General features: G+C 48.1%; 1 protein-coding gene across 2 annotated transcripts; it reads left to right on the top strand.

Moving 5' to 3' along the window:
- The first annotated feature begins 707 nt into the window (after positions 1-707).
- On the top strand, positions 708-19817 carry RRM2B (ribonucleotide reductase regulatory TP53 inducible subunit M2B). 2 transcript variants are annotated; one of them, XM_074577545.1, is made up of 10 exons: positions 732-863; positions 5113-5333; positions 5441-5596; positions 7285-7401; positions 8353-8486; positions 9514-9608; positions 11955-12088; positions 15701-15805; positions 16923-17036; positions 17515-19817. In XM_074577545.1, the coding sequence occupies exons 2-10, from the start codon at positions 5184-5186 to the stop codon at positions 17665-17667; spliced, it is 1158 nt and encodes a 385-aa protein (XP_074433646.1). In that variant the 5' UTR covers positions 732-863; positions 5113-5183; the 3' UTR covers positions 17668-19817. The 2 variants fall into 2 exon arrangements, with proteins under 2 accessions (XP_074433647.1, XP_074433646.1); XM_074577546.1 differs by lacking the exon at positions 5113-5333 and having other exon boundaries at positions 708-863.
- Positions 19818-21300: the final 1483 nt, after the last annotated feature.

Raw genomic sequence — 21300 nt, 5'->3', positions numbered from 1 at the left:
CGCTCTCTACAACTACTTGAAAGGCCATTGTAGAGAGGTTGGTGCTGATCTCTTCTCACAGGTAATTGGTGATAGAACAAGAGGGAAGGGCTTCAAGCTGCCAACAAGGTAGGTTTAGACTGGACATTAGGAAAAAAATTTTCACAGAAAGAGTGGTCAGACACTGGAATAGGCTGCCCAGGGAGGTGGTGGAGTCACCATCCCTGGATGTGTTTAAGAGTCATTTAGATGTGGTGTTGGGGGATCTGGTGTAGGGGAGAACTTTGTAGAGTGGGGTTGATGGTTGGACTCGCTGATCCCAAGGGTCTTTTCCAACCTAAAAGATCCTATGATTCTATGATTCTACTATCTTCAACTCTGTACACGTTCTAAAGTAAATATTTGCAACAGTTAATGCCCTCCACTACTTCATCTCCCATTATCATCTTTCAGAGGTTTGTGTTGGTTTTTGTTGTTGCTGTTTTTGCTCTTTTCCCTACACAATAAGACAACCGGTAGCGACCTGCGCCCTCCCTGCCCCAGATTCCTGTCCCCACCTGCCCGGCAGCAATGGAGGGCGGCAGAGGGGCCTACAGGCTGCTCCTTCCCCGGCTCTGGCTGCAGGCCCGGCACCGCGGCGCCCTCCGCCGCCGCCTGCCCGGCCGTGCGGGCCCGGGGCCGCCCTCAGGCCGGGCCCGAGCGGTGCCGCGGACCCCGGTGCCGCCTCCGTTGCACGCCCCGCTCCGCCCCGCGGAGGAGGAGCGGCCGCCGCCGCGGCCGTTCCCCCCTTCAACAGCCGCCGCCCCCTCGCGGCCTAGTCGCCGCCGGCCATGGGCGAGCGCCGGGGGCCAGCGGCCCTGCAGGAGGCGGCCGGGCCGGAGCGGGTAAGGCCGGGGTGGTGGGGGCCCGCGGCGGGTGTCCCGGGCGCGCAGCCGTTGCCGCCCGGCGGGGGTGACCCGACCGGACCCGCTCCGCCGCCGCGGGTGTGGGGGCGGCGGCGGGAGACAGCGCAGCCCTGTCCGCTGCCGTCGCATCCCCGGCCTTGAGGGCACCCGCCCGGCCGGGCGCCGCGGCCTCATCCACCGCCGGGCTGTCGGCAGCGGCGACCCCCCCCGCGCTGGGCCCGGCCTGCCCCGGGGAGCGCGGGGCTGGCGTGGAGGGGTCACGGCTACTAGAGGCTTCACCTGCGCCCGCCCCGGGGGTCTGCAGTCACGGCTGCGCGCCCGCTCGGGCTCGGGAGGGTCGTTCCCTTCGGGCAGCGTGGGGCAGCCGGGGTCGGGGCCCGGTCTCGGCCGGGTGCAAAGGCCCGGGGTCGTCCGGCGTGGGGCAGAGGCAGCGCAGGGCCCGGCTGCCCGGTGGGGCCCTGGGCTCGCAGAGCGGTGCCCGCCTGGGGCCGGGAAGGCAGAGCTTGTCCCCTCTGCTCCTCCTGCCCTGGAGGCAGGCGTGGTGGTGTCGGGTGGTCCTGGCTCCCGGCCCCTGTGGACCAGGAGGGTCTGCTCCCCCCCTGGAGGTGTCCCGGCTCTCTTCTGGGTTCTCCCCAGTACGACCTTGACAAGCCAGGCTGAAGCATGCAAGGGAGAGGGATTCTTACAGCAGAGAAACCCACATGGTGGTCCAAACCTCTGCATCTCAGCAACACTCGAGTTTCCAGAAACTGGGGCATGCTGTGTTAAGTACAAGCCTAAAAAAACCATGAATGTTTTCCCCTGTGAATGGCAGCGTGCTGTACCTGCAATGAAACCCCATAATGTAGTCTCCTGGGAGCGTGGGTGATCTTCCCAGCCTTGCCGCCAGCATGACCTGTGCTGTCCAGGGCTGGCCCGAGGCCTTTGGGGGCTCATGGGATGCAGGTGCAGCCTCTCGCCGGGGTGCAGAAGGGCTTGTCACATACCGTGACATGGTATGTACCCCATCACAATGCTGGCTCTGCCAGCACCTTTAGCTTTTTCCCTGGCTGCAACTGATATAGGGCATGTAACTGAGGTACTTGCACATGTAGCCCAACAGCTGTTGCTGTGGGGTGGTGGTTTTACGTGTGTATATATGTTAATTGTTTCCTAGTTAGCTGAATTTGAAGTTAACAGAAAGAGCTTCAGTACCACTATGCAGTCTTTGTTGTCCTTTGGGTTTATTGTCATCATCAGAAAACTTTTATTTCTAGCAGTTGCAGAATAACTGGGATACGATGTACCGGAGTGTGTCCAGCAAAGGGCTGACGATTAAGAGACTGGAGCATCTGTCATACAAAGAGAGGCTGCGAGCGCTGGGGCCGTTCAGCCCGGAGAAGAGAAGGCTTCAGGGGATCTCGGTGCTATGTGTAAATACGTGTTGGAGGGAATAAAGGAGACGGTGCCAGGCTCTTCTCAGTGGTGCCCTGTGATGGGACCAGAGGCGATGGGCACACACTGGAGCATAGAAGTTCCATTTACACATCGGGAAGCACTTGTTTATTGTGAAGGTGGTGATGCTGGCACAGGTAGCTCATAGAAGTTGTGTAGTCTCCATCCTTGGAGATACTGACACCTTGGCTGGACGTGGTCCTGGGCAGTCTGATCTTGGCTGACTGTGCTAGGGCAGGGGTTGGGCTGTGCCCATCAGCCTCAGCTCTTTAATGCATTTGGCTCATGTTGTCTGAACAGAAAGTAGCACGTTTGCGTTATAAACTGGATGGTCTTCATTATTATGGCAAGTGTTGACTGTTTCATGCACAATCATAGGATGAAGGAAAAGATGTGTGGTGCAGATTGAAAGCAGGTGGTGTATTGGCCTAGTGACTGTTACCTTCTGCAGCTCCCCGTACCCCTGCCAGTGCACGCTGGGGCCAGGAGGGCAGGGCTGGGAATGCGTTGTGCTCCTTCAGTGCAAGGCGGTGGCTGCTTCGAAGCCCTGGCAGTGATCAGAATGTGCCGTGCATCCAAAATTGAGTCAGAGAAGGATCTCCCATGAATTTTCAGGTCAGTTGTACCAAGACATGTACTGTGTTAACAAACAGGCAAGGTAATGAGCATTACTCTGATAAAACTTTGGCTAAGAGGAATGGAACCCAAAATGAAGAGTGTCAGGGCTGTTTTGTAGCCAGGAGCTACCTGCTTGCCAACTTCGAAATGGAGCCCACCTGTGAAACTCCCCTCCACCTGAGAAGGGGTTAGGGGGGGTGGGAGGTGGGTTGAGGGAGAGGTTCCAGTATGGTGTTGTCGTTGTGGGCTGACCCGTCCTTTTTTAAAATTTAAAAAAACCCACCTATTTAAAAAAACCCAAACTTGTGCCATTTTCCGGTTCTGTGTGGTGGTCCTTGGTGATGGTTGTGCCACCACTCTGAGTCTTTGGCTCCTGGAAGCCATCCTTCTGCTTTCCTGCCATCAGGGCTCTCCAGAGGGTACACCCTGCTTTGTGGTCCCTTTCTGCTTCTCTCCCCTTTCTGTCTCGCTGTGCACTGACAGTATTTCTGGCGTGTTGACTCCTCTGTGGCCTGCGGAATGGCAGCTGTTAAAAGTCATTGGAAAAATGACAAGCATGTCTCAGTGTTGGTCTCCAGTTTTCCTGCCATACTGGAACTTTGCTCTTCCTGTGCTTTGCTTCACTTCTGTACACCAGAAGTTTTTTTCAAGTTATCTCCCTGCATTATGGGCCTTGCATGCTGGCTTTTGAATGGCTCAGGAACATCAGGGCTGAGGTTGGTAACTGCTAGTCCGCCTTGTTAGGCTAAAATAAGTATTTGGGGATAGTCCCCAGGCGCTATAGAAGGGCTTTGCTCTGGTAAAGGCTGGGCTAATAAGGAAGACTTTTGCAGTGTTTCCTTTTTCAAGGATGATGGCTGGTCATCCTGAGGTCACCTCATCCTTGGAGACAGATGCTAGTTGGGTGGCTGGCTCTGAGGAGGTGTGTGCCATAGCAGGGTGCCAGCCCCACTGGGCCCACATTCTCCCCTGTGGCACTTCCAGTGGGTTACTGCAACTGTCTCTGTGTCCTGGGAAATGCAAAAGGTCTTGCACTCTCATGGCCTTCAGCAGAGACTCTGCAAGATGATGCCGGGAAATCTGTCTCGTGTATTGAATAATATTTAAAAATATAATAAAGTGCTAAAATTGTAACCCAGAATATGCTTCCTGATGTATTTTCTTTGGGCCTGTGCAGTACATATGCCAGCTATGAAATGTTCACGTGTGTTTGGTTTTTGTTTGTTTTTTATATGTCAGTAGAATTATTTGTTTGAGGGTATTTTTCAAATTGAAGTAAAGGATTACTTGTTATTATGTGAGTGGTTACAAGCAGACAGGGTAGGGAAAGGACTTTGGCACCTCCTAGGAGGGTAGAAGCAATGGTATTCAAAACCTTACGCTCTGCTGTATTACATATAATACCTTGTATACTGCCTGTGGCTGGTTATCCTCTACAGCAGCGTCAGCAGGATCTAAGGACTGACCCAGAAGGGTGTCCTGCTGGCTAAACTTCTGATCAGTGTGAGTCACCAGCCCTTCTGGAGAGGCTGCAGCACGCTGTCCTGACAGCTCTTCGTGATGGTTGTCTTCAGTAGGTGCTTGGTGGTGTGCCTGGCAGGGATGCTGGCTGGCGTTGATCCCAGGAGCAGGTCCCTAGCTGGAGGTGAGGGGAAGGCCCTGCTCATGGAGTGCCCCCTCCATGCTGCTCTTCACTGGCCTGTCTCTAAACGTTCATCCGTCCCCACCTCGGCCAGGCTGGTAGCTCTCTGAGGAAGAGCTGTGCCCGGGCACTCTCCAGGAGCCTGCGCAGAGGGGGTGGGGATGGCTGACTCCAGGCAGGGGTTTTCCTGCTGTTGGAAAGAGGCACATCGTTTCGTCTTGGCACTCGAGGGCGTAGGTGGGGTGGGACAGCCTCCAGAGCAGCCTCCAGACCCGCACTGGTGTGCGGGCTGCCCTCTGCTCACCGCAGGATTGCATACATGAACCTCCGTGCAGAGACTCGCCGTGGCACAGGGCTGTTCCTCTACCAAACGGGATTAGTTACTGTGATCTCATGGTGTTTTTAAGAAAGTCCATCCAGGCCCAAGTGGCTGGATGTAAAGTGACAGGGCTGGAGGTGAGCTGAGCAGTGAGCCCCATGGATGTGGGCTGGTGGCAGCGCGTGGTGACCTTGCACGTTATCTCCCTTGTGCAGCACTGTGGCGGCTGATGTTGTCTCCTGGGGCAGATTTCCTCCTCGCGCTGTAGAAGGGCTTTCTCTTTGGCATGCAGACGTCAGGCGCTTCCTGGCACCGGCACACCTGGGAGGAGGCGGTTGGTGCGAGTGGTGCCAGGCAGAGCCGGGCAGGAGCGCGGATGGAGGGCAAGGGGGCAGGTACCCCCGCGACGGGTTGTGCGGCCACCCAAGGGGAGCAGGTGAGTGTCTGCGTGACAGGGGTAGCTTTTGAGGCACACTTTTGGGATATAGGGAAAAGGAGGAATAAGTAACAGCAACCTTAACCAGAACTCTGCTTTACCTTCAGAGCTCCTCTCCGGGTGCTGCTGAAAATGGCGTGGACACTGACGAGGAGCCTCTTCTCAGAAAAAATCCCCGGCGGTTCGTCATCTTCCCCATCCAGTACCCAGACATATGGAAAATGTATAAACAGGCTCAGGCCTCCTTTTGGACAGCAGAAGAGGTGAGCCCTGGGGCCAGCGGGATGGCACAAGATGCCCAGACCGGGCTTCTGGCGCGCGCTTCCTTGCTCTGCTGCTGCCTTCTGTGTTGTGAGGGTTGGAGTTAATTGCATCGAGCACGAGGTGCCTACACCAGAGCAGGGCTCCCTTCATGGACAGTGGAAAGAAAGCTGCTTTCACAGAGTGATTCAGCAGAGCTGGTTTAGGTGTGTGGTTTAGGACGGGGTGGAATTGTATCCTGGGTTGCTTCTCTGGTTATAGAGGGAGGCTAAGTCAGATAGCTCTGATTTGTGGTCTGATAGCTCCTACCCTGCTGTGGTCTCTCTGGCTGCAACTAACTTCTTGCCCGCGTAAGGTGTTCTGGCCAATTTCAAGTGAATGCTGTTCTTTAATGTCAGGCACCTATTTTCCAGAAAGATAGTGGTAATCAGAGAGACACTTGCTAAAAATGCTCCTAATTTACTCCTAATTGCCCTGGTTAGATGCTTGCCTCGTGTTATAATGCAGACTGTAGGTTTTTCCACGAGGTCGCTGGTTTCAGACCTGAGCAGTACTCAGCTTGCTACGCTTGCAGCAGGGGAGGCTTCTGAACACTGCAGTGATCTGCAGCGATTACCTGCCAGCAGGGCTGGTGGCTCCGACTTGGAGCTTCTGCAGCCTTTGCTAATTTGTGAGCAGTGACTGCAATTGCAGAGCAGTGAGCTGAAAGCACTGGCAAAGCTCTAAATAGGCCAGAAAGCAGCCTGGGATGGTGAGGAGCAGCTGTCTGTAAAAGCGCTATTTCGCTGCCTGCCTGGGAGGCTTGCTACCCTGTCGCAGTGGAGGTTGAATTAAGCTGTTAAAGAAAAGGTATTTACACTCCTGCCTGATCAGCATTGCCCTTTTACCATATTACTGGTTCCTTCTTACACTGTCCCACCATCTGTCGGTGCGTTTCCAAACGAACTGGAAAGTTAACTGTAAAATTGGTTTGTGTGTGTATGTGTTTATATACACATGTATGTGTGTACATGTTTATATAGACACACATATATAATTTTTTTTGCCTCTGTATTTTTTCACATCTGGCCCTACTTAACTGCTGCTGTGGTTCAGAAATCCCTCCAAACAAACAAACAAATAAAAAAGGCCTATACAAAGGAAATTGTGGTTTTCTGCTGTGGCTTGAGCTCAGGCTGGTAGATGAGAGCAGTTGCACAGCGTTGGCCCCGAGCCGTTCTTTGGCAGGATGGAGGCTGAACACCTGCCAAAGGCACAAGTCCCCTCAGTCCATCTTTTGGCACACCTGGGGATAGGTTTCTTGGAGTATCAGCATTTATTTCAAGTAGAGTTTAAGTTTCTCAGGGCGAGCACTGCTTATTGGTGCATGTTCATACCCATGACAAGAAGATTGATACTAATGCTTTTCAAAATTTTACTTATTTATAATTCAATAAACACTGATTTTTATTCCAAATTACAAAGGTGTAAACTGTGAAGCAAACACGTGATGTTACTGTTGCAGAGGGAGACAGCAGTACTGCAGTGTGTCTGTTGTCTTTTACAGTCACTTGTATTTAAATTCTCTACATGTAAAGATTAGAGAGCAAGCGCTAAAACTCTGCCTCAGTCATTTGACCAGGCTGCTGCTGTTCTTACAGAATCACAAACTCAAAAGGGCAATAACGTTTTTCTTTTTTCTTTTCATTAGGTTGATTTGTCGAAGGACCTTCCTCACTGGAACAAACTGAAAGCAGATGAAAAATACTTTATCTCTCATGTTCTGGCATTTTTTGCAGCCAGTGATGGAATTGTAAATGAAAACCTGGTGAGAAAGCTTTACAGAGGGTTTGAATACTTACTCATTTTATTGGCTTTCATTTTGGTTTTCTCACATTAATGCATAAGTTTATTAAATGTGTACTTTTTTTTTCTTTCCGTCATGTCACCTTTGCCAAGGGGAATAGGCAGCTTGTTCTGCTGGGGTCAGTGTCTGAGTTAAATTGGGCCAGCTGTGGTCAGCAAGACTTCAAATCACATCACTCTTGGACACAGCTTTTCAGCTCAGCCTTCTGCCTGGCTGTGTTGATCCGCATTTCTCAATGAATTAATAGAACCCAACGCTTCTTCCTGTACTTGTGTTAGATGAGAAGTAGGGAGGGATTGTGCTGTGCCATGCTCTGTATTCTTTGTTTTGGTAAAATCCATTTTGCTCTCCCTGAACATCATCCTAGAATCTTCTAGGGCTGCAGGTGGGTGCTCCTAAAAAGGTGGGGAGATCTTTCTGCTGAAATCAGTTCTGGGCTGCAGAAATGTCTCACCGCAGGTTGTCGGTGGTATCTGACTGCAAATGCTCAGTTTAGATCTTGAATGTCTGTAATGTGTAGAATATGTCATAGTATATGTGGATGTATTGCATGAGCACGTCTTACATCATACTGTTTTTCTTTAATGATGAACAGAAAGTCTGAGGCTTTGTTCAATATGCAGTGTTTACTGATGCAATATTTTGCTGTTCTCCTCCCGTGTACGTGTGCTCTCATGCTTCACTGCAGTTCTCTGCCCAGTATGCACAGCAGATGTGTGTGCTTCTAGCTGGGTTGCTTTATCTTCTTCTGCACCACACCTATCCTATCGACATACCTGTGAATAAAGTAGGGCTGAACTGCTCCCACCCTTTCTTTGTGGTAGAGATCTGTTGTCTCTCCCATTAGCTTAGAGTACTGTCACGCAGGACCGGTTTTACTGTACTCATTGCCATGCTTTCTGGTTTCGGCAGGTGGCACGTTTTAGCCAGGAGGTGCAGATCCCAGAAGCGCGTTGTTTCTATGGCTTTCAGATTCTCATTGAGAACGTTCACTCGGAGATGTACAGCTTGCTCATAGACACCTACATCAAAGATCCTGAGAAAAGGTAAACCTCTGGATGTGTTACAGACCCAATCTGTCACCTAGTCCAGGGGCACCGTTGTTGGGCAGCAGCAGCAGCTGTCTTCTGTTTCATACTGACTTACTGGGGGAGTTGGGGATGGTTCCTGACCCCCAAAATGGAGAGGAGCATTACCGACCGACAGACTTGTGTGGGAGTGTCAGAAGATGAGGTAATATTTGTATAAATCTTTGATTACAGGAAGTGCCGAGTGTGTGAAATGTTGTTAAAGCTTAGACAAGCTTCTTGTGGTTGTTGTGCTCCTGAGGTGCTTGCTCTCACATCAGCAAAGGATTTGCCTTGGGAAATCAAGTGCTTGTGGTCCAACTGGTGTTTCTAACACACACCAATCAATGTATTGCAACCTTTCAGCTTTTTTGCGGTCGGTGCTTTTTCATACAACTTGAACTGCTTATTTTTGGGTTCTTTGGAGAGCTCCATCACCTTTGTCTGGAGAACTTCTTAGTCCAAATGGTAATACATTTGAAAAGAAGCACTTTCCTTCAGAGGCTCCACCATGGTGATCATCAGGCAGAGCTTGGTTTCCCACGGTGGCATCCTGTGTGGTGACGCTGGGAGGACCACAGGGTTTCCTTTCAGGTGTTTGGCATGGGAACAGAGCCTCTGCTCATGGGAATTGTCCAGTTCATTTTGTGGAGTTGGGCAAGATGAGCTTTAGCTCAGTGGGAGGGAAGTGGCTGCCATCTGGCTTGAAGTCTGAGAGGCAGCGTGCTCTGGTGGGTCTGGGCACTCCTGGGATGGGACGTTTGAGTTCACTTCTCTGCAGCTCACCTCCTCTGAGACCTTGGGTTTGTCTCTTTCTGTGCATCTGCCTCCCTGAGCCCTCATTATCAGAGTTCATCACCCCTTTGAGGTGGGAACTGTGTCCTATGTGGGTTAGTTCAGAGCCTAGTGCAATAGGTTCTTCTGCCTGGTGCAGCCAGTGGGGACAGCCAGGGCAGGTTTACATAAATCACTTATTTTGATCTTTTCTCTTTGTTTTCTTCTGTAGGGATTTCTTATTTAATGCTATTGAAACAATGCCTTGTGTCAAGAAGAAAGCAGACTGGGCTCTGAAGTGGATTGAAGACAGAGAATCCACTTTTGGTGTGTACCTTAAAAATTTGCTTCTGTTGCACATATCACAAACTAATCCTCTGGAAGTGAGCTGCATCCCTGGAAAGTGAAATTAAATTCTCCACAGATGATGTAGTGGCTTGTGGGTCTCTGGTTTAACTAAAGAACTAGAAGTAACTTCTGGTGAGCACGTATGTTTTTGTCTTCAGGTAAAGCAATACAGTAATGGCAGTGCCCACTAGAATCAAGTTATGAAAAATGCTTGTGGGTTTCTCTGTCTTTTTTTGTCTTTATACTGAACAACCCTAGTTTCTTCAGTTTTTGCTTATAGACCTCGTTTTCTGTGAGTTCTGATTATTTCTTCCAGTTGGCTCCTGTTTTGTACTCCAGTGTTCAGAACTGGGCAGATGAAGTCTTGCAAGCCCAGGCTTCTTCGTGTTCATGTTCATACAGAAAAATTTGTGTGTGATGTTAGCCTTTTTTTGTAACAGCATGACTGAGCCTGAGCAAAAAAGATTCAAGAATCGTTTGTCTCTGGTGTTTATAGTTTTTGTATCTCATCTCAGAGCTGGGACACTGGCTCAGCTTCTGTCAGCATGGTGCAGGACGTCCTTTCCAGTGTTCTGCATTCAGATCACAATGTGAACTCTGAAGGATGTGTTGTAGCTGAAATAAATAATGGGCAGACGCTGGTGAATTTTCTAAACCAAATATCCTCTATACGAGGAGAAAGTAGAGGATGGAGAGATTCAGCCAGAGGAACAAAATAAATCTGAATATTATTCTTTTGTAGCATCTGTTGTTCACAGCTCTTGTTTGAGTGCGGTTCTTCTTGTAGCTGTAGATTCTTTTGTCCTGGAGTGTCCCGCTGCTTCCCCATTCTGGCTTTGCTTGCTGCGTGCGGAGTCTCTTCTTCATCTCCTTCATTCGGCTCCCAGCAGCGGGGTTGTGCCAGGAATCACAAGGTTCCCTAACTCAGAATGCAACGTTCCTCTCACCCCCTGCCCCCAGACTTCATGCATCCTATCCAAATCTTTGTAAAGTACACTTCTACTCTTCTGTTTTTTCACCTTATTGAGAAAACTTCACAAGTTTAAAGCATTTGGGGGGGCCCAGGTCTTAGAGTTAGGGATTATGAGATATGGTATATGAAAGTGCCTGGCTGGCTTGTTTGCTTCGTGCTTCCTTCCAGCTTGGGGACCTGCAGCTGGGTCTCCGCAGCTTTGGTTGATTTCATATGCTGAGGGTTCTGTTGCTGTATCCGTTCTGTGGACTCAGCCTCCCCACGTGCACTCACACTATATGGTGCTGCTGATGGGGGATTTTTGTTTCAGCATAACTCATTTGTATGATAGCTAGTCAGGTGGAGTGTAGTATAAACCATATTGATATTCAGTCGTGCGCTTCATTAAACATATATTGTATGAGCAACCTTCCTCCACTCCTCTCTAGAAGTAACCTAGGAGATTTTTAGTGTTGCTACACAAATTCTTTCCTTAGTAATTTGTGTGATACTTGTAAATTCGTGTTGCTCTTCATGCTTTGTTTTCCTAACTTGAATTTCTTCAGATGAGCCAGCAGATGGCATTTGCGTTTTATAGAGGAAGTGGGACATCTGGCTGTTTTGGGATTATTTTATTTTTTAAACAAAACTCATGCAGTTCTCGCTGGGAAAAGGCACCAGCACTTAATGCAAAAAGCTCTTCATGTTAGAATATACCCAAGGATCTTATGAAGCTGTTTAAAATAGAGTAAAATGGAATGGCGTCTTCACCAAGCAGTCAGATAGTCTTGTAGTCTGAAGAAATAGATTCCTGTAGAGACCAGGGAGAACTTGGACCAATAATGCTGTGCTTTCCTTGCATGAGAGGTGGGATAACAGAAGTAGTTATTTGTGTCTTAATGAATTATGTTCTGTGTTCTTCCACTCCTGTAAGAATATGTTATTACATAGACACTCAACAAGCAGAAATTGAGGTTTGGGATTTTTTGTTTAATATGTAGAAGATTGGCTCTTCTCTCAGTTTTGTCTATTAGTTATGCAACCATTTTCCTGCCTTTTAGAAGAAAGGGATGAAGGAGCACTAATGTCTTGGCCACTTTGGACAATTATGTTCTTTCCCTTCTGACCTGTGGCAGTTTCAGTGGGTGCCCTGGTTCTTCGGTTCTGCTGAGGTTGCCTGTGGTTAAATGCTGTTGCGTGTGTAGACCCCCTATGCCTCGGGATCTGCTGAAAGATGTGGTCAGATATAGCACCTGCTGCTGCGGTGGGGATTCCTCCTCTCTGACATTGGTCTGTCTGATGCAAGTGGTGCATCTCGCTGACGAGCAATACACTATCTTGTGTCTAACTGAAAATGTGTTATGTTAAAACAGGTGAGAGAGTGGTTGCCTTTGCTGCAGTTGAAGGCATCTTCTTTTCGGGTTCCTTTGCTGCAATATTTTGGCTGAAGAAGAGGGGCCTGATGCCTGGACTGACTTTCTCCAATGAACTTATTAGCAGAGATGAGGTAATGTGTCATGTCCTGCATGCTGTCTGGGAAGGAAAGTGAGTTTCCAGGGGAAGGGCAGAATTACATTCATAAAGTTCCCATAGTCTTGCCAGAAGGGCCCACCTCTGGTGGCACAGAGAGTTGAAGGAAAGGTGAAGAGAGCAGAGAGCAAAACAGAATCCAGCAGCAAGTAGGAGATGCGTTTTTGGGTACGACAGAACCTTTTTAATGTTGACAGTGCTTGAGGTCAAGGAGGTGGTAGAAGTCTGCATAGGTTCTCTGCTAGCCAGTGTCAGCAGCAGGGTTTTCCAGGGAAGGTCCGCTGTCCTGGTAGGGCAGAGGTCCTGGTTCCCTGCCAAGTAACTGTGGGCCATGCTTCTCCTGCAGTAAGCCTTCTGCGTCTGCTTTGGCATCACCTCCTGGGCAGCACAGAGAAGAGATTTTCTTTCCCCAGAGCAGTGCCCAACTCTGTTTCTGCAGCCTGACGGAGGAGGTGTAACTGCTGACGTGTAGGAAGATTGGAGTCCTGCAAGGGAGCAGGCGATCCCCAGAATATTTGTAAAAAGGGGAAAGAAGCAAATTTCTCGCTATAAATTACTAATGAACTTAAAGCCTAGGTGCTGCTATGTCCCTCAGCAGAAATAACTGTTTTTAAAGGGAGTAAACATAAATATTAGTAATATCCCAATGCATAGTAAGATCAAAAAGGTAGGATTTTTGAATTGAAGGGGATGTTTGTTTTCCTGTGCCATGCAGGGAGGCAAAGGCCTCACTACCCAAGGATTGGTGTGGAATTGCACTGTTCCCAAGGCAGCGGGGGCTGGCTTGGGAGTGACTCCGAGCCTTGCTTTGCCCTCACTGCTTCAGTCAGGTTCAGGTGGTCTCCTTGTCCCACTAGTTGTGGGTCCCAGAGCTTGCAGATGGCCTTCTGCATTGGTCACCTGGCCAGCTGTGGCGGGCTGCTGCAGAAGCAGCAGATACCATTCCTCTCCATGTTCTTGTGTCACCGCGCAGCGATAGCATCTCCTGGGAGGGGGCAGCTGCAGGCCTGCATTAGAGGGGAGGGCTGCTTAGCTTAAGATGTGATGTGTCTGAGGGGCTGCATGTCAGCACACGGAATGTGGCAGGCCGCGTGCTGACAAGTGCCCTTTCTTTTCCCTGCTTCCTGAGCCGCTGCCTGCCAGTTGGCAGCGGTTGCTTATGGTTGGGGCCTGTCTTTAAGGCACGTCACAACTTACGGCGCTGTCAGCACTGAAAAAGCGGAAAGACCAGTTTTGTATGCGGTATAAACATGCTAGTGGTTTGAACTTACCAGAGTTGGTCTGAAAGAATAAAGAGCTTTATCATAATGGAAGTAATTTCCATGGATTAGATAAACTGATTTGAAATAGGGCATCTTACAAGATGCCTTTAATTTAAAAGACACTTTTGAAGAAAGTGATATGATCAGTAAGCAAAATCAAATAGTTCTTCAGCCTTGACCTTCCTTGTATCTTCTGTTTCTGTGAGTCATCATGAACTGATCCATTCAAGCGAGGAAGTAGTTGTTTGTTAGAAGGATCACTTGCAGGTGAATGCGATGTTAAGTTCCTCTGTACAGCGGTGTAACTGTGCTTCTCTGCAGAGTTGCGCACCAAAAGACTGAGTTTTTCTTGAGCTCCACTGGCATAATTCCAACTGCAGAGCTGTTATGAAGGGTAAAGCTTGGTGCACACAGCACCTGCATCGAAAACCAGGAAATGCTGTTACAAAAGCAGTGGCAGTAAAAAGAATCCACAATGGAAAACTACACAAACTGTTTTCTGATGCACCTGAACAGATAAATGGTTAATGCTCAATATGTTTTTTGAGCTGCAGTCTCGGTTCCCAAGCTGTTCTTTGAGCTGGTGCATCTCTGATTCTTAAAGGTGCGAAGCTGCTGGGAGCACCAGTCAGCGGAGCACACTGGTTCAGGTGAGAAGCCAGACATGTCCTACACCCTTCCCTGGACAAGATCACGGGAAGCCCTGCAGCAGGCAGCTAATGCTGTCCCTAGAGGGGGAGCATGTCCCAAATTACGTTGTTTCAGGGCTGTTCCGTGATCTGAAGCACAAGGATTTTGTAGCCTTTCTGTAAAAGCTTTCACTTCTTGGTTTTCTTTTGACCCTTGTTAACAATAGCACCGGATTGTCTCGTAGTCCACAGTCTGCCAAATCCTTCTGACTGGTTTTCACTCTGGATGTGCCCTCATGGTACTTATAGGCTGTAATCACCACCTTGCTGTCAAACAGAGTGACAGTAACACAGTGTCTGACAGCGGTGGGTATGGCTGAAGCCAGAGGCACAAGCTGTAGCCAGGCAAGATCAAATAGAAATTGAGGCACCTCTTGGAGCAGCTGTCTGGTACCCACCTCAGACTGTGAGGGATTGCTTGTAAGGAGATGGTCCTTGAGAAGGACATGGACCTGTTGGAACAAGTCCAGCGGAGGGCCGCGAAGATGATCAGAGGGCTGGAGCACCTCTGCTATGAAGACAGGCTGAGAGAGTTGGGGTTGTTCAGCCTGGAGAAGAGAAGGCTGCGGGGAGACCTTATAGCAGCCTTCCAGTATCTGAAGGGGGCCTACAGGAAGGATAGGGAGGGACTCTTGATCAGGGAGTGTAATGACAGGACAAGGGGTAATAGCTTCAAACTGAAAGAGGGGAGATTTAGGTTGGATATTAGGAAGAAATTCTTTACTGTGAGGGTGGTGAGGCACTGGAACAGGTTGCCCAGAGAAGTTGTGGATCCCCCTTCCCTGGAAGTGTTCAAGGCCAGGCTGGATGGGGCTTTGAGCAGCCTGGTCTGGTGGGAGGTGTCCCTGCCCATGGCAGGGGAGTTGGAACTAGATGATCTTTAATATCCCTTCCAACCTGAGCCATTCTGTGATTCTATGACTCTCATCCTGGCTGGAGGCTTTTCTGGAAATCTTGGGAATGAACACAATTTACTGGGCTCTGTGCAGGATAGCTGGGTGAAATGTGAAGGTGGGTTGAGTTGGGGCGTGGTAGCCTTAAGTATTACAAACCTATGAACACTGTGATAGAAAATTCCTTACAGTAATTGCACATTGTGTGAAGAGATGACTTGTTAATCTTGGATTTGGTGACTCTAGTCTGAATCTTCGTTTCTGAAAATGCTGTAAGAAGCAGCAAGGGAAGAAATGCTACTAAAAGAACTTAAGCCAAGTATTTCTGTCCAGGTATCTTGAAGCGTAGAGCAGGTAAATAGTCTGTGTTAACTGGCAGGTAGTTTTGCAGGCCTTGGTGTAGGAGCCTTTCTGCAAAAGCATCTCTGATGGGAGGCAGGGACCCAGCAGGGCTCTGTGTAGGATCCCTCACAGTAGAGCAGCTCTCAAAAATATTTACCTTCAATAATATTTACCTGAGAAACACATATCCTGAGCATTATTTTAGCATAGGTGGCATGTGTTGGATTTCAGATGTTACAAACTGGGTTGTAAACTAAAAGTGCCTGCTACACATGGTAACATGACTGTCAAAGATGCAGGAGGCTAGGAAGCTTCAACCTGAATGAGGCTGTCTCAAAGTAAGAGCAAACTATGTGGAGGAGGGAAAAACTGACTTTTTTTTCATTGTTCTCTGTTATTTCAGGGTCTACACTGTGATTTTGCTTGTCTAATGTTCCATTATTTAGTGAACAGACCGTCAGAAGAGCGGGTCCGTGAGATCATCGTTAATGCTGTTGAAATTGAGCAGGTAAGCCTGGCCGTGACAGCATCGTGGGCAGTGCAGGACCAGTCTTAGTACAAAAATAAACAAATTAACTTCTAACTTTTGGGATTCCGTGTTTGATACTTTGCTCAGGCCTGTATCCCTGATGCATTATACCATCCTTTCCCTCTTCCTTAATGGTTACAGTAAGAGTCAGAGATTTTCTGATTGAGTTGTCAAGCAACTGGGAGAAGCTGAAGCTGGCAGCTGGTTTCCTCCTTAACGACAGAAAGGAAGAAAGGCTGTCTTATTTAGTATAGAATAGAATAGTTCCAGTTGGAAGGGATCTGCAACAATCATGTAGTCCAACTGCAGCTGTCCCTTAGAGAAGAGTTTGTTTACCTCTGTCCTTTCAGGGTCTTTGTCTCTCCGTACTGTACACACATCCTGGCCTGGAGGCCTTCTTCAGGAGAAGACAGTGTCTGTTTGGCCACATGTACCGTGCTGGGTTCTGACTTTTTCTGAGGTTGCTGTCAGGTTGTTTCATGTGAAGTGCTACCCATCCGCAGCTCCAGGTTTCTGCACTGCTAAGTGTGTGGCAGGGTTGTAGCTTACTCCTTCCTGTCTGTTGTCATCTAACTACTGTGATGATGACAAATGCCCCAGCTTTGCCTCACAACACTGACAGGTGTTGCATCGGTGCCTAAACACGTACATGGCTGGCTTCAGCACTCATATATATCACTGTCCTCTCCGATCTGTCGTTCTATAATGACTGGAAGCCAAGGAAAACTGGAGATTTCTGGATCTATTCCTGCTCCCACCAGTATGGTCTGTAGAAACCTGTTGAACTTAGAGCTCAAGCTTACACCGAAGCTTGGGATCTTATGGGGAGGTGGGTGTGAAAGGCAGATGAGAGGGGTAATGATAAAAATTCTTGTGCCTTTCCCAGAAAAACATACTAAAAATAAAGGAAGGTACAAACAGCTACTGAAAACACAAAGACACTTGTTGAGTTTAATGATGCAAGTTACTTATTCAGACAACTGCCTGGGGAGCCTGGAATAACACAAATTGTGTTACTGTGAAGCACAGGTGTCTTCTCTCCGTTTACCTTCTTAAATTTCATTTCTCTAAATGTCGTCTGTATTTTAACTTGTAGGAGTTTCTAACAGAGGCGTTACCCGTAGGTCTGATTGGAATGAATTGCACTTTGATGAAACAATATATTGAATTTGTCGCAGACCGGTTACTAATGGAGCTTGGGTTCTCAAAGGTAAGAGGTGCTGTCGCCCGAAATGCTGGCCTGCCGGGCCAGCCCAGGAAAGCTGTAAGCACAAAGCACTCTCTTAATGGGCCTGGGAGCAGGTCATATTTAGCACTTGCAATTTCTCTGAGTGACAGCCAAAACCACAGCTTTAATATATATGCTTCCCTGTTTAAAAGAGCAAGAACAATTTAGGCCATTGTTTCCCTTCAGCTGCTCTGCAGGTTTGTAATGGGAAGCTTAGGCTGTGCTCAAGTGCTGCAGTCCTCGAAGGATAATAAGCACCTTGCGCGGGTGAACTTCACCGTGGACCAGACTCCTGGGGAGTGACAGTACTGAATTTGCTTAGATAGGTGTCCATAGATTCTACAGCACATTACAGCAAGGGACAATCTAGTTTGAAAGGGTTTGACTGTTTTGTTTGGGTTTTTTTAAAGCGTTGTTACCCTATCAGAATCACCAGTGTAATAGTGTTTCCCTTCCCCAGGTTTTTCATGCAGAAAATCCTTTTGATTTCATGGAGAATATTTCTCTGGAAGGAAAAACGAATTTCTTTGAGAAGCGAGTTTCGGAATATCAACGTTTTGCTGTTATGGCAGAAACAATGGACAATGTCTTCACTCTGGACGCAGATTTTTGATAACTTGGCAAACGAACGGTGACTGTTTTCCTCTCCCCATCTCACTTTCTGCTGTGAAGTTGTCTTCATTTCCTGTGCTGGAATTTGAGTCTACTGGGATTTTTTTTCCTGGGTTTTCATGTTGTTTGTCTGAGGAGTAAATATATTTCTCTCTGTGTCATTTAAAAAAAAAAAAAAGGGGGGAGTCCTCTTTGAAAAATTTATATGGGTTTTTAAAAGGATGGCCTTTTTAATATTCCCTTGACTCATCTGCTGTGATTGCTGTCTTTAAAAATGACCTGGCTACTACTACTTTTTTAAGACTATGGTAGTGTTTTAGGAAAGCAAACTGTGTATTTACCTCATTGTTATGGTATTTCAATCTGAAAACCAAATGAGGTATCACTCTATGTATATATGTTGCTATAAATTATTTTCTATTTTCATGTTTATAGATTTGGTCTGAAGTAAAAACTCTTCCCTTTATGTCCTGCTGCAGATAGAGTAATAAGTGAATGTGGGAAGACATTAGTAAGGTATGAACTACAAAATCTTATTAAACCCAGGGATACGGTTTGATCTCCCCATTAACCTGGGTTCTGTCTGAAAACATTTTTAGTCTGATTGCAAGCCTGATGGCTGTTGGTAGGAGTTTAGATCAAACACATATGATTTTTGTCTTACAGCTGTTATTGAGCAGGTCAGCGAACTTCAAATGGTCCTTGAAAAGGTAGGCCTGTTAATAGTGGAGAAAAAACACAGCCTCTAGGTCTTTGGCTTGTGCTGCCTGCTTTTCCCTGCTTTTCTAAACAAGTGCCTTATTAAGCAGTCTGTAGTTGCCTGAGTTGCAGTCGGCATCAGACACTGGAACAGCCAGCACTGGGTGTTGTCCATCTTCCCTCTGTCATGCCGGGTGATTTGATATCCTCCCCTTCTCGGTTTCATATGTGCATTGATGGGGTGAGAAGGCGCATCATTTCAAGGGATTATCCCTTGAGGTGCTACAAATGTCCTGCTTGGCCTGCAAGGGAGCACCAATAATGTATGAAGGTACTTCAAGTTGCGTGTTCAATGTGAACCATTGAAACTGTTGTCACAGAAGAGCTTCTGGAGGAAGATATTAAACCTTTTAAAAACAAATCTTGAAGTGGTGTGGATTAGCAGCATCTTACAAAGGATGGCTGTTTGGGTTTTGGTGTGTTCCAGTGTGTGCCTGAAAACTTCTTTTAATTTCTTGATGTCACATGCAGAGAATGGAGCAATTGAAGAATGGCTAACGTACTGCAGTGGTTCTTGGGATGGGAGGGATGCTGTTCAGTTGTAGGTGGATTCCTTGCAAATAGATACACTCATCTTTTTTTTTTTTTTTTTTTCCAAAGGTGAAGCGAGTGTACATGAGCTAGACAAAGGGTTCTGCTTTGTTAAACCCAAGTATTTTTTCATTATGTTCAGCAGTTTATGTAAGAGCTTTTATAAGCCTTTCTTATTGTTGCAAACATCTTGTGCTGCATTCGATATGTCTGGCGTGCGATGAGCTGACAGCCCAGGGTTATCGGTGATGGGGTGGTATAAGTGTTACTTCCCTGCCAGCCCAGATCAGCCGTAGCCCTGGGTACCTGAGTTCCATGAAATAGGTCTGCTGCCTTAGCATACTTCTTAGTGAACAGTTGTCTCCGGTATAAAAATAAGCAGCAAAACTGACTCTTTTTGTTTGTGTATGTAATGAGCGTGGAAACAGAACGGCTTTTTTTTCCTAGAGAAGAGCTTGCATCATTTGACATAAGGTACTTGGGTAGGGCAGAGAGGACCCGTGGAAAATACGAGAGAAGCTGGTTTCCCTCACTAATGTCCTGCAACTGCAAGAGAACTATGGACTCGGAGAGAAAATCCAGCACCTTTTGGAAATACTGTGTTTGTGGGGGAAAAAGAGGAAATGTTGTAAATGGGTCTGTTGTTGGAGGAATGGAACCTATTTTTATGTCACTGATACATTTGTTTTGAGTGTTATGAATTAAGATGAGAGTATGCAGAATATCCAGTTATGAAACTGCTATGTGCTCAGGTTCTGTAAATGTATATGAGATACCAAAGTCTGGTACAACAGCTCCCACCCCGTTTGTGTGTAAAATATATGTGTAGTTTCAATAAAACTTGAATGTGGAGAAGGAGCATGCCTTTGTTTGCTAGTTGCATGCTTTCTTGTGAAATCCAAAACAATAAAATTGGGCCATGACAGACGAAGACGGTGTTCACAGCTTTTGGGTTGTGGGAGAAAGTTATGAGTACTCCATACGCTGTCTTGCGCTTTGTGAGCTCTCAACTTGCTGTTTCTTGTTCCTGGGAACAAGAAACATTCTTGTTCCAGTCTAGGGAGCAAACAAATACATTTTTTATGGAATTTTCTGTCTCAAGGAGAAATCTCTTGGGAGTCCCTTAGGTTCAAAGAAGAAACACTCCAGAAATGTAATGTACCACGGTGGGTGGTATCTGATATATCAAGGGCATTGTGCCCTCGGTTCGGGCGCCCTGCCTGTGCCTGGGCACAGCAGCAGGGGGTTCAGCCCTCTGAGCTGGGATCAGCTGGGGCCACCAACCGCTGGGCAGCTGGGTCTGAGCTGGCAGAGGTTCACACCTGGTGGTGTCTGCGCCCTCAGGGGTCTCAAGTCAAAAGTCTTGTCCCTGCTGCCCCTTTGTGACTCCTTGAGACGGGCATGAAGGGCACGAGGTCTCTTGTCTCCCACCAGTGCTGGGTCTTGGGCAGAAGCCATGTGCCTCTGAGGGTTCTGGTGGACAAGCTGGGTCTGGCTCTGGCATGTCTCAGGCTTTGGCCATCATGCTTAAAAAAGCCTGATGGAGGTGTGTGTGAGAAAAGTTGTGATGCATCCCTTCAATATATGGTCTGTGTGCTCTGGGTTGGAGTCCAAGGCTGGTGCATAACTTCCAGAATAGCCAGTGGGATAGAGAAGGTGCTTCTGGAGGGGTTCATCTCGTGGTGAAGGACGTGGTCAGGTGAGCAAAAACCTGCCTCTGGGGGCTGCAAGGGGAACTGAGGCTCGCAGGTAGAATTCCACCTTTTAACATCCCAAAGGGCCTCTGTAGCTCCCGCTGTTCTCATTCAAGCAGACACGTGGGTCCTAGCAGAACCCATGACTTGATTAGCAATAGCCGCAAGCAGACAGCGTGCTGCCAGCCCTGCTCGCTGGTCATGAAACCACTGCAGAGTGCAGTCGGTCAGTGGCTATTCCCAGCCCTTGTTGTTGGGAAAGAAGAGAAAGTAGGTGAAGACAAGGCAATTAGCAAGCTCGTGCTTAGTGTTTCTTGACAGCCCGGAGGCCGTGTTGCTGGGCAGGTAAGGTTTGTGCAGCAGATGAGGAGGCTTTGTGCGCGCCAGCACACCCGGAGCTGTGGCCAGCCCCTGCCCAGCTGACACCGCACTAATCCAGTTCCTCTACGTTTCTCGTCCTTGCCTTTGAACGCTGTTAAACATCCAGTCTGGCCTCCCAGCCAGTTGCTCCCCAGCCTGCCAAAGGAGCACCTTCTCTCTATCCCTTCTGAGGGGACGATCCGAGCTGGTTTTCCTCCTGCTGGAGGTTTTCCTCCTGGTGGAGCCCTTGAGTCAGCAAATGGTAATGTTTCTGTCGCTATATTCTCTAG

This window comes from Larus michahellis, chromosome 2 (assembly GCF_964199755.1).
Source record: "Larus michahellis chromosome 2, bLarMic1.1, whole genome shotgun sequence".
NCBI classification, from domain to species: Eukaryota; Metazoa; Chordata; class Aves; order Charadriiformes; family Laridae; genus Larus; species Larus michahellis.
The sequence above is the reverse complement of the archived record's forward strand: the minus strand, read 5'-3'. Positions and strand labels throughout refer to the sequence as shown.

What these genes read in the sequence shown, in the direction of transcription:
- RRM2B (XM_074577545.1), top strand. Translation starts at nt 5,184, where the DNA reads ATGCAGACGTCAGGCGCTTCCTGGCACCGGCACACCTGGGAGGAGGCG. An exon ending in GAATTGTAAATGAAAACCTG is followed by an intron (nt 7,402 to 8,352) that starts GTGAGAAAGCTT and finishes TGGTTTCGGCAG; the next exon opens with GTGGCACGTTTTAGCCAGGA. An exon ending in AACTTATTAGCAGAGATGAG is followed by an intron (nt 12,089 to 15,700) that starts GTAATGTGTCAT and finishes CTGTTATTTCAG; the next exon opens with GGTCTACACTGTGATTTTGC.